This window comes from Dothidotthia symphoricarpi (assembly GCF_010015815.1).
Source record: "Dothidotthia symphoricarpi CBS 119687 unplaced genomic scaffold P153scaffold_9, whole genome shotgun sequence".
Classification (NCBI taxonomy): Eukaryota; Fungi; Ascomycota; class Dothideomycetes; order Pleosporales; family Dothidotthiaceae; genus Dothidotthia; species Dothidotthia symphoricarpi.
The window spans coordinates 272,560-288,854 of NW_022985016.1; the positions used below are offsets into that span (position 1 = coordinate 272,560).

At 53.5% G+C, this 16,295-nt stretch overlaps 4 protein-coding genes across 4 annotated transcripts; 3 read left to right on the forward strand and 1 right to left on the reverse strand.

Annotated features, from left to right (window-relative positions):
• Positions 1-26: 26 nt before the first annotated feature.
• P153DRAFT_366282 (UNC-50) lies at positions 27-1,229 on the forward strand. Its single transcript, XM_033668019.1, has 3 exons — positions 27-314; positions 377-771; positions 819-1,229. Exons 1-3 carry the CDS (start codon positions 108-110, stop codon positions 1,045-1,047), a joined length of 831 nt encoding a protein of 276 aa, XP_033524158.1. The 5' UTR covers positions 27-107; the 3' UTR covers positions 1,048-1,229.
• A 100-nt stretch (positions 1,230-1,329) lies between these two features.
• On the reverse strand, positions 1,330-4,827 carry P153DRAFT_338871 (translation initiation factor-like protein IF-2). The gene is made up of 3 exons (XM_033665807.1): positions 4,740-4,827; positions 1,691-4,685; positions 1,330-1,634 (listed from the first exon to the last, which is right to left on the reverse strand). Exons 1-3 carry the CDS (start codon positions 4,761-4,763, stop codon positions 1,483-1,485), a joined length of 3,171 nt encoding a protein of 1,056 aa, XP_033524159.1. The 5' UTR covers positions 4,764-4,827; the 3' UTR covers positions 1,330-1,482.
• Positions 4,828-7,437: 2,610 nt separating this feature from the next.
• P153DRAFT_375420 (Sec7 domain-containing protein) lies at positions 7,438-12,288 on the forward strand (the record flags this gene model as incomplete). The annotated part of the gene is made up of 3 exons (XM_033669585.1): positions 7,438-10,183; positions 10,232-11,964; positions 12,016-12,288. The coding sequence occupies 3 exons, from the start codon at positions 7,438-7,440 to the stop codon at positions 12,286-12,288; spliced, it is 4,752 nt and encodes a 1,583-aa protein (XP_033524160.1).
• A 1,576-nt stretch (positions 12,289-13,864) lies between these two features.
• On the forward strand, positions 13,865-16,269 carry P153DRAFT_366286 (uncharacterized protein). Its single transcript, XM_033668020.1, has 7 exons — positions 13,865-14,428; positions 14,479-14,563; positions 14,621-14,702; positions 14,754-15,143; positions 15,208-15,646; positions 15,705-15,878; positions 15,934-16,269. The coding sequence occupies exons 1-7, from the start codon at positions 14,319-14,321 to the stop codon at positions 15,986-15,988; spliced, it is 1,335 nt and encodes a 444-aa protein (XP_033524161.1). The 5' UTR covers positions 13,865-14,318; the 3' UTR covers positions 15,989-16,269.
• Positions 16,270-16,295: the final 26 nt, after the last annotated feature.

Here is a 16,295-nt window from a genome sequence, read left to right on the forward strand (position 1 = left end):
ATCTCCTGCGACGCGCTCCAAAGACTCCCGCATCCCCGCCACGACACGTCCATAGCTCCGCAGCTACAGCTACAGCCACGAACACGACCATAGCACTCACATCCGCAATGAACCCACACATATCCCTCCCCCGACCAACAGGCGGCCCCTCCAACTTTGGCTCCACAGCACCCTCGCGACGAAATGAAGCCCGCATGCCACGCTTCTTCAAGCGCCTATTCAAGTTTCCGCAGATGGACTTTGAGATGGCCATATGGGAGATCATGAGCCTGATAATCGCGCCCAAGAAGGTCTTTCGCCAGATATACTACCACGTACGCGTCCAAAAACATAGAATTTCTAAACCCGTACAAAAGCGCTGACATTGTGAATACAGAAACAAACAACAAAAACATACCATCGCCCCGACCCCTCCTTCACATACCTCCTCTCCCTCTTCCTGACCGTCACATCCCTCGCCTGGGGCTTCGCGTATGCAGACGGCTTTACACAAACCCTACACATCACCCTCGTCTTCATATTCGGACACTTCCTCCTACTCTCCCTGCTCATAGCAACACTATTCTACTTCCTCGTCGGCCGGCTCCTGGGGCCTGGAAACTCACTACTCCCCGGGCGGCGACGGGGCCTATACGATCTCGGGGCAGAGGGCAAGGAAGAGCTAGAGTTCGGATACTGCTGGGACGTGGCCATACGCGCGTTTGTACCGGTGTGGTTGTTTCTGTATGTGGTGCAATGGTTGTGTATGCCACTCGTGGGGACGGATCATTGGTGAGTAAGACATCTTCTTCAACACACTCATACTGACCAATCCCTAGGGTATCACTCCTCCTCTCAAACACCCTCTACCTCCTCGCACTAAACTACTACTTCATCATTACGTTCCTGGGGTACAACGCCCTGCCGTTCCTCCACCACACGGAGCTTCTGCTCGTCCCCATTGCCGTATGCACAATACTCTGGTTCGCATCTTTGTTCGGCTTCAACATGTCGAGACATTTCGCGCCGGTGCTATGGGCAGGTGCGAGATTGCGGAAGGCTGTTTGAAACTGGGTTCAACGAATTTATGTAGCAAGAGACAAAAAGAAATAGGCGTCAATAGGAGTGTAGTTGTTTGTATCTGTAGCACATTTTGTATAGCATTTAGCGGGGTGTTTTCTCCCATCTGATGACAGCTTCGCATAGCGGTATCATTCCAATATGAAACCATCTTGGTGTCAAAATCGAATCGTAATTTTGTTTAGCAAGCTCCCCAAAACCAAGTGCAAGCACCATCGTGTCTACAGTTCGAATCACAGATATTGATAGAACATGTGCTGGACAAGCTATGAGCGGATCCTATACTCAAGTGTCTTATTCATACATATGATCCTACATGCTCGCACTCCCACACCCCACATACTCAGATGCAACCACACCATTCTATCACAACTCCGCCAATGCTATCCGTCGCCGAACATGAAACAAATATCAACAAATATCCTACAAGCTCCTCTTCTCATGCTTCTCGTCATAACATTGAATCTTATCCCCGACCTTGAAATCCTCCCACCCTTCAAACCCAATACCACACTCGGTATCCTTACGCATAGACTCGACGTCTTTCTTGACGTTCTTGAGAGAGTTAACGACACCTGGTTCAAAGATTAGCAAACGTTCGTAAACACACAGGCGGGGGCAATGAACATACCATCAAACACGACATTCTCACCACGCAGCACGCGGGCCTTGGTCCCCCTGTCCACAACGCCATTGCGTACTTTGGACCCGGCAATCTTCATCTTCTTTCTCCCGCCGAGGCCAATGTCGAAGACGACTGCGATTTCAGCTTCGCCGGTGACTTTCTGGATGACATTGGGCTTCAGTTTCTCAGAGAGGAGTTCCTTGACGTTCTCGACGACGCGGTAGATGATGTTGCTGTCGAGAATCTTTACGCCCTTTTCTTCCGCAAGCTTGGCGACATGATTGGGGATGATGGTGTTGAAGTTGACAATATGTCCCTGGGCATCGGCAGCGTGCTGTATGTCGAATTCCGACGGTGAGCCCACGCCATGGCGTAGGATGCGGGCGGAAACTTCGCCGTTGCCGAGCGCGGTCAGAGAGTCGACGACTGCTTCCACCGACCCAGATACATCGCCTTTGATGATGAAGCTTACGACTGCTGGTCCACTCTCCTTGACCTCCTCAACAACCGCCTCCTCGCCTTTGGCAGCAGCCTTCTCGGCCTTGTCTTCCGCCTCGCGACGCTCAGCTTCATTGCGGCGCGACTCGTTAATAGCATCCACGTCGCGTGCCATCTGTTCCCTCTCGACCTTCTGGGTGCGGAGAGAGGCAACGGCACTTGCGTGCTGCTCATCAGTTGCTTGCAGCACCACGTCGCCTGCAATAGGCTGGTCGCGCCAACCGTCGACTTCAACGGCAATACCAGGTCCGGCTTCTTCGACTACGACACCAGCTTCATTACGCAGGGTACGTACTCGTGTCCAGGTCGTACCGGCAACGAGCATAGTACCTTGACGGAGAATACCGCTACGTACAAGTACAGTAGCCAGACGTCCAGACTTCTTGGTTGTACCTTCGAGAACCCAGCCCTCGACGGAAGCGTCACGGTCGGCGCGGTGGTCTAGCGTCTCAGATAGTGTTGAAATGGCTTCTTCAAGATCGGGGATACCCTGCCCTGTCTTTCCGCTGATGCAGACAGTTTGGACTTCACCACCAAAATCCTCGATCTCGATACCATGGCGACCAAGGTCCAGCTTAACGGCATCTGCGTCCGCGCCCTGTTTGTCCATCTTGTTGATGGCGACAATCATCGGTACCTTGGCGGCCTGAGCGTGTTTAATGGCTTCAACGGTTTGTGGCATAACTGAATCGTCGGCCGCGACAACTAGCACAACGATATCAGTGACGTTAGCGCCACGAGCGCGCATCGTCTCAAAGGCAGAGTGACCCGGAGTGTCGAGGAATGTGATTTTCTTGCCGTTGGCTAGGGGCACGCTGAAAGCACCAATGTGCTGTGTAATACCGCCGAATTCGGTCGCAGCGACACTTGTCGAACGCATGTAGTCAAGAATTGTAGTCTTGCCATGGTCAACATGGCCCATGATGGTGACAACTGGTGGTCTCGCAGGGAGGTTGATGTATTCTTCGGGCGAGATTTCAGGGGCTGGGTACAAATCACCATCCTCTTCTTCTGCCAGGAAAACGGGCTCGAAATTGTACTCCTGGGCGATGAGGCCAGCATGTTCTGCGTTCAGGATATGATCGTTCTGCACATCTTCAAATCCTAGCTCTTCCAACTTTGACACAAAATCCTCGACTCGCATCCTCAAGATACCAGCAAGATTGGCCACACTGACAAACTCGGGGAGAACAATGCGTGTTGGTTCGGCCTTTGCTATCTGTGCTGCCTTCTTTGCCTCCGCTCGTAGCCGTTTTCGCTCTGCTTTGCCCACTTGGCGCTCTTCTTGGTCGTCGTCTTCTTGCTGTACCATTCGCCGTCGGCCTCTATGTCTTTCTGGACGACGTTCAGGCTCATCGTAACGGTTCTTAGTTTCCATTTCCACGTCTTCCCATGCGAATTGGCTCCTTCTCCTTTCCTGCTCAATAGTACGGGCCTTGTTCTCCCTTTCGAATGATTCCTGATAAGGCTGCTCGACTTCCGTAATGGTCTTATGATTCTTTACCCACGCCTCCGCAGCGTCCGCCACCGACTCTTTCTGTTCCTGTGTTCGGTGAGCTGCAGGACTGAATGTGACTTTTCGTTGAGTCCCTGAATCGGGGGTTGTTGCAGATCGCTGGGATACTGTGTCAAAGGTTGGAGTAGACCGCTGGGAAGCCGGAGGCTCGCGAAGTGTCGGTTTTGTCGGACATGCAGAGCTTATATGTCCTAATGAGCCGCAGTGAAAGCACTTCTTTGTCGCGTTGTAGTCTCGACTGAGTGGTTGGTGTGGCGTTTGTGTGGGACTTTTGGTAGAGTTGTTGCCTAACAGTTTCGAGATCTCATCTCGGTCGAGCATCTCCCTCTTGGGTGGCATCCTTCGGGTTACAGAACTCCTTTCACCTCCCATAAACTGTGGTGGCTGTGATTCTTGCCCTACCGATTCGTTCCTACGCCTCAGATGCTCCGAGCCGAAAGCAGGCATGTTCACGGGCGGTCTTGAGTCCATGTTGACTCTGAACCGGTTCTGTGGCGGCGGCCTGTTGTCGTGAAAACCCTCATTGCCAGCTGATCTTCTGGGGGGTGGGGCGAATCTATCTCTATCCTGACTGCGGCCGGGGCCATCGAACACGCCACCTCTATTCACGGGTCGTCGCTCCGGTGGGGGTTGTCGATGTACTTGCGGGGCAGATCTTGGAGGCGCGTGGGTTCCTAGTGACGATCTCATTCTCTGCGCCTGAGACATGTGCCCCCCTTGAGCCTGTGGAGGCGCATGTCCACCCTGAGGTTGTGCAGGCGGGGGCTTTGGCACACTTGCGGCCAATGCCTGGCGCATGCGCTCGGCCTGCGACATTGGTTTTGCGGGCGGATTGTCATTTTTGTAGAGAATGGCTTCTGCGGATTGCGAAGTACTTGACGAGTTCAAGTGTCGCCGCTGCGTCGACGAGGAGGAGGAAGAGGGCGGGTTCACGGCTGCCAATTGGCGTGTGGCGCACAAGATGCAGATGTCGCGGGTTGACGATACCTGCTCCGATTAGATGACTGTAACATGGGTATTGAACGCTGAGGTTATACGTACCCGGAGTCCACGTGCTCTCCGCATGATTGTTTCGTGGTGACGCTTGAGGGTTGTCTCGTGGTTCCCGTCCAAAAGTTCTCAACGTCAAATGGCTCCTCGCTTGAAGCCGGTCCATCCCTGTCGACATTAGTGCGCCACTATTCATTCTACCGATACACATACTTTCAAGCTATGAAAATCCAAACTCGGACTCATATGTATGATAAAATTAAAACAATGGAGCTACAGATCATCATTTGCCAAGTTGTCCACATCTTATGCGACGAATGTTGGGCGACGTTAGCATCGAGAAATACATACAGACTTATGCTTGGCTTCTAACGCGCAATCTCCAACAGAGATAGTTTCTGAGTAGACTAGAGGATCTCATATTATGATACTGGAGTGGCCATTGACGAGGATCATGTCAGGATTTCTTGCTATCCGACGCTTGGAAAAAAAGATGTTAAGGCTCTCACCAAGGCAAGAGGCGCCACCGTAGCAGTTTCAATCGAATACTATCAACGGCACAAGACCAAAAAAATCTGCGCTCACGATTGGGCAGTTTAAAAGCTTGACAACCACGTCAGTCAGGGCAGAAGTATATCCCCTTCTTACAGAACTGCAACGAGAGTATGCTCTATGAGGTACACATAAAATCAGCAAACTGGTATAACCTCAGAGGCCCGTCGTCAACCATGCCAGGCATTAATATCGCCTCGCACATGTAACAATGTCGTAACCTCGTACGAATCTAGGAATATGACTTCAAGGCTTCCATTGCACTGTATGACCCCACGTTGCATTATTGTGAGAGCAAAACAGAAGATTGACCTTCAAGTCAAAACGACCTACCTAATAAGAAGCTGAAGATGAGCATTACGATCATCTCAAGTCCCAGACTACTCAAGATCTCTCCTACCATACCAGATGACTACAAACGCTGTCGTCATGATTTCGTTCACTACTTATGAAATTGAATCCTCTTGTGGGCGACAACTAAAAGTGGTAAACTGCACCGAGCGGACCCAGCAAGGACAATCAATCAGCTACATTAAGATGATGTACCTCGCATATTCTTGCTCAACAAGATGGAAAGGTGAGAAGCAGGCGAGTAACCCTTCGAGATTGATGGAGTATACAATATTTGCGAAGATTTGTCAATTGTCAATTTGATCAATTTATCGACGACTTTAGCTGCCGGCCTACCCAGACACTCCGCTCAATAGGTTTACCACTAACTAGGGTAAGATCCAATCAATACCACAACAAGCCATCAAAGCCACTGTGGTGGCTCAGTAAGTGCGCTGCGGGTTAATCCTTACTAGTGGTAAATCTATGGAGCAGATCTATGGTAAAAGTGGTAACTTTCGATGACATGACATCTACTTTAGTATGCTCGGAGCAGGAGAAATAATTCCGACGGAGGCTACCTAGTTGAGTGTCTGGTCTGGAAGCAGCAGTTCCTCAGTGAGAGATGTCACTGGTCAGAGAGCAGGTAGGGTTCAAGGACCTCTCGCGCTTCTTGCCGCAAGGGTTTTATTTAGAAAAGATGGTTCGTGTACACGACGCGGGATGAGACCGTTGATCGTTTGTGGCAAACCAAACTTGTGTTCAACGGGAGCAGTTCATCTTGACACTCAAGGAGAAAAGGAACCATGAATGACGCTATGTATAGCTTACTCACGAGGAAAACGCAGCCCGGTGTCTCAGAGCATGCGGGTCGCTGCAGCTCCCGTTCCTAGTACCTAAGCCATGCCTGTTCGCGGCAGTTCGTATTCTTGCCACAAATTACATGCATTCTCCTCTGCGAAGCGATTGCTTTTGATGCATTGGTCAACAGGGTGTCCATGGCAGTGCACTCATTTGGTAACATGACATGTCGTCGCCAGTGAATGCTGCGTGCAGGATTGATCTACTGATGCGTTGGTGTAGCGAGTAGGGTCACAGCGGTGCCATTGTCATGGAAGGAAGCGACGACAGGTCGTCCCCAAGCAAGCACGAGCATGAGGGGTAGACCTGATCTCAATTTACTTCTCCAGGCCACCAATTGCCTCAGGAGAAGGCACAATGCAAGTGAGCAGCATGGTATCTCCCACCTACTGTGTAGTCTGACGACGGGAGAGACGGGGGACTGCTCGTGGGCGATTGACTCGTGACTCGCGACCCTGGCCCGGCGAGCGCGTTCGAACAGCTCCAGGGCTATTGAAAATGCTCCTAGCCTCTCACACGCCCTCCCCATGCCGCGTCCCATCTCGCACGTCGTGTTGCAGAGCCGACCATCTTACTGACCAGAGGCTATTGCTTGGGATCGCCTGTGCCGCGCTCCACTTCCCGCGCGCATCCTGTCTGACTTGAGTGAGCAGTGCTGGACGGAGTGTCCGAGGCCCCTGAGCGACACCACCGCTGCTTCGTAGAGCCGAGCCTCCGCAACAAGCAGGCCAAAGTCTATCAAGCCACTGTTTCTGGACTGTGTCATGCCCGCGCCCTATCCCAGGCGTTAGTGCAAGTCGTCTGTCTTGCAGGGAGCGAGGAACGAACGGCGCGCACATGCAGTAGCCCGCGATTGACCTGCACCGCAACGTACACAGCCCACGAGAATTGCATTGCTTGCCGTCGCCTGGTGCTCTGGCCTGCTGCGGAGAATGCTCCGTCTGTGAAGCCTGGCGTGTTCCCCGTTGACGTAGACGTTCCAATCGACGACCAAGGAAGCTCGACGATGCCAGACCACGCCCTCGATGGGGCCCACGCGACCACTCCCACGGGTTCGATGAGGACATACAAGGCGAGTAGGTCCATGCAGGCGCTCAACACTGCCCAGCCACGGTCCGAGACCTTCTTCGACGATGCGACGCCCGTGGAGAGATCGGCGCGCGACGACGCAGACCAGGACCCGTTGCGCGACTCCCACGACCTCTCCTTTTCCGAGGGCGCCCACCTCCGCCACTCTGTCGTGGACAACATGCTGCTTTCGCTCGACCAGTTCTCTGCCGACCACATGTTTAGCGCCAGCTCGGCCACCCAGAACGCGGGCCACGGCGCCGACGACGACTTCTTCCTCAAGGACAGCTCCTACCGCCCGCCGGGCGCCCGCCACCGCGGCCACACATACACGTCGTCGCGCTCGTCCGACTACGACGTACACATCGACGACTCGGCCTCGCGATACACGGCCCGCCGCTCGCGCAGTCGGCGGAGCAACAGCAGCAACAACATTGGGGGAAGGGGCAGTGCGAGGGATGCGTACCCCGCAAGACAGGCCAACGGCTTGTACGGGAACTACCAGTCGACGGGCCATCTGCGAGGGGCTGGGGGCAAGAAGAGCAGCAAGGGCAGCGGCTCCTCGAGCATGGATTTTGGACAGGCGGGTGTGCTAGGCAACCAACGGCTCGGCTTTGGCAAGCGGTCGGCGAGCTTCGATCACGGCATCTTTGGCGACCGCTCGAGGCACTCGCCCGTCAGGGTCGAATCCGTCTTGGACAGAGGCAGGGTCGCGTACCAGAACTACCACGACGACCTTGACGCGGCACCTGAGCCCACCATTCCAGCCGGCCCCCGAACAATGCGCGAGGTGGTGCCACAGTCGAGTACCACCCTTCCGACCCAGCCATCCTACGCACCACTGCAAGCACCTCTGCCTCATCGTAGGGGCAGCGTCAACTCGAACACCAGCTACAGGACCCTGAGAAAGAACAAGAGCGAACTCGAGCCAAGCATGAGGGCCCAAGCGCAGGAGTTTGTCAACGCCAGTACGTTACGGGATCTCACAGCTGCGCCAGGGTTCCAGAATACACCAGCGCCAGCCCCGTCCGTAGCTGCGCGGAAGGCCCTTTTCCAAGCGCAAGCTCCGATTCCTGCACCGAAAGAAAGGCCGGGGTTCTTCAGACGGGTCTTTGGTGGAGGCGCCTCGAAAGCGCAATCTCAACCGCAGCTTCCAACCGTCTCAAACGTTTTGAGCTCTCCACCAATCGATTCGTCCTCCGCCTCCACCACGCAACGACCTCCAGACATTGATTCCATCTATTCGCAAGCACGACCGCAAACGACTCCGAACAACGTTAACAACCACATAGCTACACAGCTGAAACCGCCATCAAAGACATCGCAGGCAGCGACAATGCCATCGAAGGATTCGCGTCCACCGGCTGCTCCAGTCTTAGTTAAGAAGCCATCTTCGTTCTTCAGGCGACGCAAGAAGTCGATTTCTGAAGGTGCTAGACCACCGATTATGGCCCTTGATTTCACACCACCAGTCAAACCAGTGATGCCTGCGCAATCAAGTCCTGGAGTCAGTAGTCTGCGCCAGGTTATGAACCCGTATTTGAGTGACGTGAGCACTCCAAGGGATTTGGTTCAAGACACGCAAGGAAACCAGTCTGGTGAGGACGAAACGAATGACGAGCACCCCAAAAGCTTCTCACCCAGTTACAAGCCCCTTAGAGATGGGACGGTGCGCTCGGTGAACCCTATCCCGCATGGCAGTGATCAAACGCATTCGCTATCAAGGGTCGAGCAGGTCAAAAATTCGCACTCAACTGGTACGGACAGCCCCAAGTCGAAGTTGAAGATGAAGCACGAAAGATCAGCCCTCGCAAATTCGCATGAAGACACATTCCTTGCCGATAGTAGTAGTTGTAATGAGGATCGTAGTGGTTGCGCGACTCCCACGGGTGAGGGCAGTACCACGGATGAAGCGCGTAGGCCCAGCACCTGCCCCACATATTCGTCATTCGACCAAACTCAGTCGGAAGAAAAAAGTAATCAAAGCACACGGTTATCACCCAATGATGCTAACACTAAAGTGCCTTCTGACAGCGGATCCATCTCGCAGTCCGCCTCTGAGGCCGAAGATGATGGTTGGATGGTTACTGTGTCGACGAACGAGCGGTCAATGCTCTACCCGAGCGCGGGCTCAAAACGCGTGTGGTTAGATACGACATCGGCGGAAGACAGGGTCGGCTACAAGCCGGAGCATTTGAGTTTGCCTTTGGAAGGTGCTCACAACTCCCAGCAGTCACTTGACAGACTTTCGCCCATGTCTCCGGCCTCCGTCTCTCCGACATCACCTAATGATGTGTTTCACTCCGCCACCAGCCTACCAATCGTCCAAGTCGAAAGCCGAGAATCGGATGCAATGCCTGCCATCATCGAAGACCGCTCAATGCATCCCGAGCCAACAGACGCAGACAGAGAACGTGCCTCTAAGATCTTTAGCGGAACCGATTCCCCGCTTCTGAAGGCTCAGGCAGCTGCCAGTCTTGGCGACGTCACGTTGGCCAGCATGCGAATGCGGCAGGCCTTCATGGACCTGTTCGACTGGAGCGGCTTCAGCATCCTCAATGCCATGCGTGATCTGTGCGGCAAGATCGTGCTCAAAGCTGAGACGCAACAGGTTGACCGCATCCTTATGAGCCTTTCGGAGCGTTGGTGCGAATGCAACCCTAATCACGGCTTCAAAGCAGTTGGTGAGTACATCGCCCAGATACTCAACATCCTATGCTAACCTCAGGTAGATGTCGTGCACACCATTTGCTATTCCATTTTACTGTTGAATACTGATCTGCACATTGCCGATATCGAGTCGAGGATGACGCGTAGCCAGTTTGTCAGGAATACGCTACCTACCGTTACTCGGGTATGCCAAGACTCTGTTAAGGCAGCAGGCGATGAAACACTACGCCCGCAATCCACACAGTTTAGGAGAGGCTCGATACCGTGGATTGAAAAGTCCGAACCGAACTCTCCAAGCGGCGATATTACTGTCTTTCCAGCAGATACGCCTGAAGAACCTTTGGAAAATAGGAGGGCCCGTAGTCGTCTCTCAGTCAGGCCGCCGAACAGGGGTGGCTCCGAAGGCCTCTTGTCTTTTGACTCTAGCTCGGAGTCTAATATGCTCATCAACTCTCCCTATAATGGTAACATGAAAGGTTGGGAGTTCCAGGTCGAGTGCGTATTGAAAGAGTTCTACGAATCAATCCGCAAACAACGCCTACCTTTACACGGAGCATCTAACCTTGCTGTTAACGAGCAGACATCATCGAACAGCCTATCAGTCGGTGGCATGCTGCGGCGCACTCCAAGTGTACTCAGCAAGGCACCCTCCGATAGCATGAGCTATCTTGCGCGGACACAGGGCGAATTCCGCAGTATGGGCAACCGCTGGGCTGGCAAGAACAAGTCGAGACAGAGACTATATCCATCATCAACTGTAGCATCAAGCCGCACGAGTCTGGATGACAGCTCCGTCTGGAGTCCGGCTGGGTCAAGTACCTGGAGCCGTTATTCTTATGGCAAGGCAGGAACCATGATGTCAATGGACTCACTCGGCACACACTTTGCTCCAGGAGATTACCAACAGGCTATCGGCTTCGCCAATGCTCTCAGCCAGGCCATCATTCGCGAAGAAGGTATGACGATTGCTAGCGACGAAGATTTCGCTCGTGTGGCGCCACTAATGGAGGACGAGACGCTTGAGCTTGTAGGTGCTCCATGGGCAAAAGAAGGCATTCTGAAGCACAAGCATCATCTGGAGTCTGTTGACAAGAAGGCTAAGGACCGAGCCTGGAACGAATGCTTTGCTGTTGTTGAGAAGGGGTCTATGCGTCTGTTCTCGTTCAGCATGAACTCGAAATCCGTCCGGAACAAGAGCAAGTTCCGTCCATCTGCCGGTGGTGTCGTTGGCGGGGGTAACTGGATGGACAATGCTGAGGCTCTCGATACATTTCCCCTGCGCCAGACCATTGCCAGTGCTCTGCCACCTCCTGGTTACTCTAAGACGAGGCCACACGTTTGGGCTTTGTCACTTCCAACGGGCGCAGTCCACCTATTCCAAGTTGGAACTCCCGACATTGTTCGCGAGTTTGTGTCGACGGCAAACTACTGGTCTGCGAGATTATCCAAGGAGCCCCTGACGGGTGGCGTGAGCAGCATGGAATATGGTTGGGGCGAAAATGTCATTAACCCAGCATTGATACGGCAAGACAGTGCTCCATCAGTCCAGGGCCACATGCCTCGTCCCAGTGTGGCGAGTTCGCTCCGCAGTTCGATGGATCATGCCACGGGTGCCCCGAAGCCCAGGCTTCCGGGTGATAAAGTCAATCTCTCCGATTGGAGTCCGCCGACTTCTAGTATGATGGCCAGCAATCTGATGGAAGTGGATCAGTTGAGGGCCCTGACCGATTATGTCAAGAACATCGAGGGAGAGTTGTCTCATCACAACGAGTTGAGAGCGCCGTTGATGATAACAGTAGGTTTTGCAACACCCATTCATCATGTCATTTATTAACACGATGCCCAGTTTTCTCCACGCCATCCAAACGCAGCTCGGGCTATGGCCAATTGGGAACGCAAGTCACAGTATCTTCTCAGAGAGATTGTCAAATTTCGAACGTACATCGACACCCTCACCATGGCACAAACACAGAAGCAAAAAATCTACGCTGAGCGCGAGGCTCTTGAGGAGAAAGAGAAAGAGCTCGAGGCCAACGGTGATGCGGCCCGGAGCCTGCATCCGAATGAAGTTGATGGTGCGACAGAGGTTCCAGCAACTTCCGAGCCCGTCACATCCTGACATCTTTAAAACAAATATTCTTGTTCTAGCGAGCGTGTACTGACGATTGTTTTTCCTTTTTTGTATAGGTCTCACGCCTCTGCGACGCACGATGCGGCGGTTACGACTTCTCCATTCGTCGCGACCAAGTGCGAGACAACGCCCGCATTCGGTGGCTTGACGCTGTACATTGTACCCTTTGTTGTAATATCGAGGCTTTTCCTTACGCCGAGGTCTTAGACATGTTCACGATATCTTTCCTTTTTTGCTTTCGACTTCGAGTCACCTCCGTCTGCGTGGCATTCGGCGTTGTGTAAAGGCGGCTCTCAGAAGACCATATTGTGTACGAGTTGTGTTTACATCATCGTACATTGTATGTGTTGAACTAACATATTTCTTGTTTTCATGCTTGCTGGTGCATATGTAGCAAGCATCCTGCATTGTTAAAAGAAGTGTGCTTGGTAGATGCGCACAGCTGAGAGGGAGGACGGCTTGCTTTTCAATGATATACCCCCTGATTCTTCTTATGCATGTTTCTCGCACTTGACGTCCTCGAGCGTTGGTGAATTTTCCCGACACTTTGCTCTGCTTTGCGACCTTTCCCTATAACACCAACGAATCCATTTGACCAGTTCCACCACTAATGAGCGTCTTCGTGCCACGACAGATGGCTATTGCTCGCCAGCGAAATATGCATCCACCCTTAGAACCCGCGACGCCATGTGTTGAAGGCTCGGGCTTCCCCGTTAGTGTGCAAGGACCTTACGCAAGCCACAGATTTTTCATGTCAAGCAGGCTGGACCCTTTAAGCGCCTTGTCCACTAGTAAAGCAACCCTCAAATGACCAGTCCATATACAGTGTGCACACTCCTCTCTTGGTGACCAGACAAGCTGAGCGAGTGCATGAAGCTGGGCTGTGTGCTTACGTCTCGTGATGCTATATCGTCTACTCTTGGAAAAGAGGTGCATGTCCTAAACTGATGTTGACGGTGCGCATGATGTGGTTCTAGAAAAGGAGCGGTTGGCCCGTTTGCGGGTTAACTTCATTACTCGTGGAGCTGGCGGGAGAAAGCCACAAGAGGAGTAGACGATACTTGTTCGAGAGGTGACGATGCCCTATTTGGAGTTGAAAACGCTTGCTACTGAACCGAGCATTTTGGGCGAGCGAATTAGACTGGAGAAGTGGGTCGAGATGCGGCGCATGAGTGGTGGGCGCCAGATGTGGACGGATGAGGACGGGCGGGAAGAGATATGTCTTGTGTTTAATGCATTGGTCAATTGCGCCACGTTATGTAGGGTTCAGGGTGCGTGGTGCGAGTAGATGGGTTTGGACAACGAGTGGCATGCTTGGAGGAATTGTGGAGGTGCAGATACGTGAAGGTGTGGGTTGAAGGAGTCGACGATGGTCACGATTTGAAGATGCAGCCAGCCAACGGACGCTCCAGTACCAGGGTCGTTTTTTTGCTCTCAGCTCCTCAGCCCATGCCGAATGAGAGGCACTTTTTGCTCTGGCCCGGAGAACGCGTCAGATGCACAGCGTGAGCGATGCCCTGGCTAGAGCAAGCCCCAACGCGCGTAATGCACTATCTCGGATTCCCATACCCCTGATTTCTGGGACTCCCACAGAGTCGTATCATTGCATTACTGCTGCAGAGATCGCCTCGGCTGATCTTCACCCATCGCTCCTCTCTCGTGCAAATCTTCGATTGTGAGAACAAGGACAACCCAGGTGGACCCGTTCGGTTGGAGTCTTGCCGTGCTGCCCGCGCTGCCGTCATCCTCAGCCCTAACAAGCGTTCCCTCGATACACCCCGCCGTTGTCATTCTTCCATCAGCCGCACCCTAACAAGCAAAACCGACTCCAGCCATTTGCACTGCACCTGGACACAGCACGAGACAATCCCCTTGGCCATCGCACAAGCCATCGAGCGCGTTTGTTGCTGATCGCTGAAGTTGGGCTTGTTCCGCCACGCGCGTGCGAACACTCCACGGACCTCTAGCTTGGATACACAGACACGCCCTCCACTCCACTCCACTCCGCTCTATCCACCATGTCCTACAACGGCGGATTCCCGGGCCAGCAGTACCACAACAGTGGCTACAGTCAGCCGCCGCAGCAGAGTTACGGCGCTCCTCCACCGCAGCAGAACTACGGACAGCCGTGAGTCGCGAGCGTCCGGTTGATGCCTGAGGCAAGCTGACGCGAAATAGACCTCCGCAGCAAGGATATGGCCAGCCACAGTACAGCAACTACGGACAACCAACGCCTCCGCCGCAACAATATGGCTACAACCAGGTCAGTGTCACCGCGTGAAGGAGGGCAGCAGAGCTGGTAAGCTGACAAATGCTCAAGGGCCCGCCTCCCCAGCAGTATGGCTACCAGGCGCCCCCACCACAACAGCAGCAGCAGCAGCAGCAGCAACCGGTTCGACCAGGTAAGGGCGCGACATGTGCTTAGAAGGGAGCCCGAGCTGACACTCGCCCAGGTGTGATGCCCACAGCGAGTCACAACCAATGGACACAAGGCAACCACAATGCTCCCCCACCACCTCCTACAAACGACCAGCAATTCGGCCACGGCGCGCCCAACGGCTACTCGTTCAAGTACTCGGCTTGCAACGGCAGGCGCAAGGCTCTTCTCATCGGAATCAACTACTTTGGCCAGCGGGGACAGCTCCGTGGGTGCATCAACGACGTCAAGAACATGAGCACATACCTAAACGAGTTCTTTGGATACAAGCGCGAAGACATGGTCACCTTGACCGACGACCAGCAGAACCCCATGAGCCAGCCCACGAAGGCGAACATCCTGAGGGCAATGCACTGGCTGGTCAAGGATGCACGGCCAAACGATTCTCTGTTCTTCCACTACTCAGGTATGACACGATTTCTTTTCCTGAACGCACACTGATGGAAACGCACACGTACTGACCAATGCAGGACACGGCGGCCAAACCAAAGATCTCGACGGCGATGAGGATGATGGCTACGATGAAGTCATTTATCCCGTCGACTTCCGCACCGCCGGCCACATTGTCGATGATGAAATGCACCGCGTCATGGTCACTAATCTGCAACCAGGCGTGCGCCTAACCGCCATCTTCGACTCCTGCCACTCGGGCTCCGCTCTCGATCTGCCATACCTCTACTCCACGCAGGGTGTGCTCAAGGAGCCGAATCTCGCCAAGGAAGCAGGCCAAGGCTTGCTGGGTATCGTGGCGAGCTATGCGCGCGGTGACATTGGCAGCATGATTGGCGGTGCGACGAGTCTGTTCAAGAAGGCCATGTCGGGCGACGACGTCTACAAGAAGAACATACGAACGAAGACCAGTCCCGCGGACGTCATCATGTGGAGTGGGAGTAAGGATACGCAGACTTCGTGAGTTCCCACCATCCCTCCTTCTCTACTGCCAAACAGAATACTGATTTTTTACCAGGGCCGATGCGTCGATCGGCGGTGAAGCCACGGGTGCCATGTCGTGGGCCTTCATCAACGCGCTCCGCAAGAACCCCAACCAGAGCTACGTCCAGCTGCTCAACAGTATCCGCGAGGAGCTTGAGGGCAAGTATCAGCAGAAGCCGCAGTTGAGCTGCAGTCACCCTTTGAGTACGTTTTCACCGCCACCGCCACTCTTTGCATTGGACCAGTATCGCTGACTCCAGTAGATACCGACCTCCTGTACGTAATGTAGACGTATCTTGTAGAGCATGGAAGGAATAAGCTGGATGTGTTTGAGCGCTGACGGGGAATGAATGATACCATGGGGTCTCTGAATAATGGGGCAAAAATACTGGCACAGGATTGTCCTTCTTTGTGTAAATACTTTTGAGTAATTCGCGGTGTGTTGTGTGAGCTTGGGGCGTTGATGGCAAGGGACATGGAACTACCTGTTAGACCTCAATGCATTTTCCAACACTGACAATGAGATTGTCCGAGCGAACGGTTTGAGAAAGTTGGAAATATTTGAATACTTCCACAGACAGTAATGAATGCAATGACTGGTTCCTTGAACGTATGCTCTCAGACC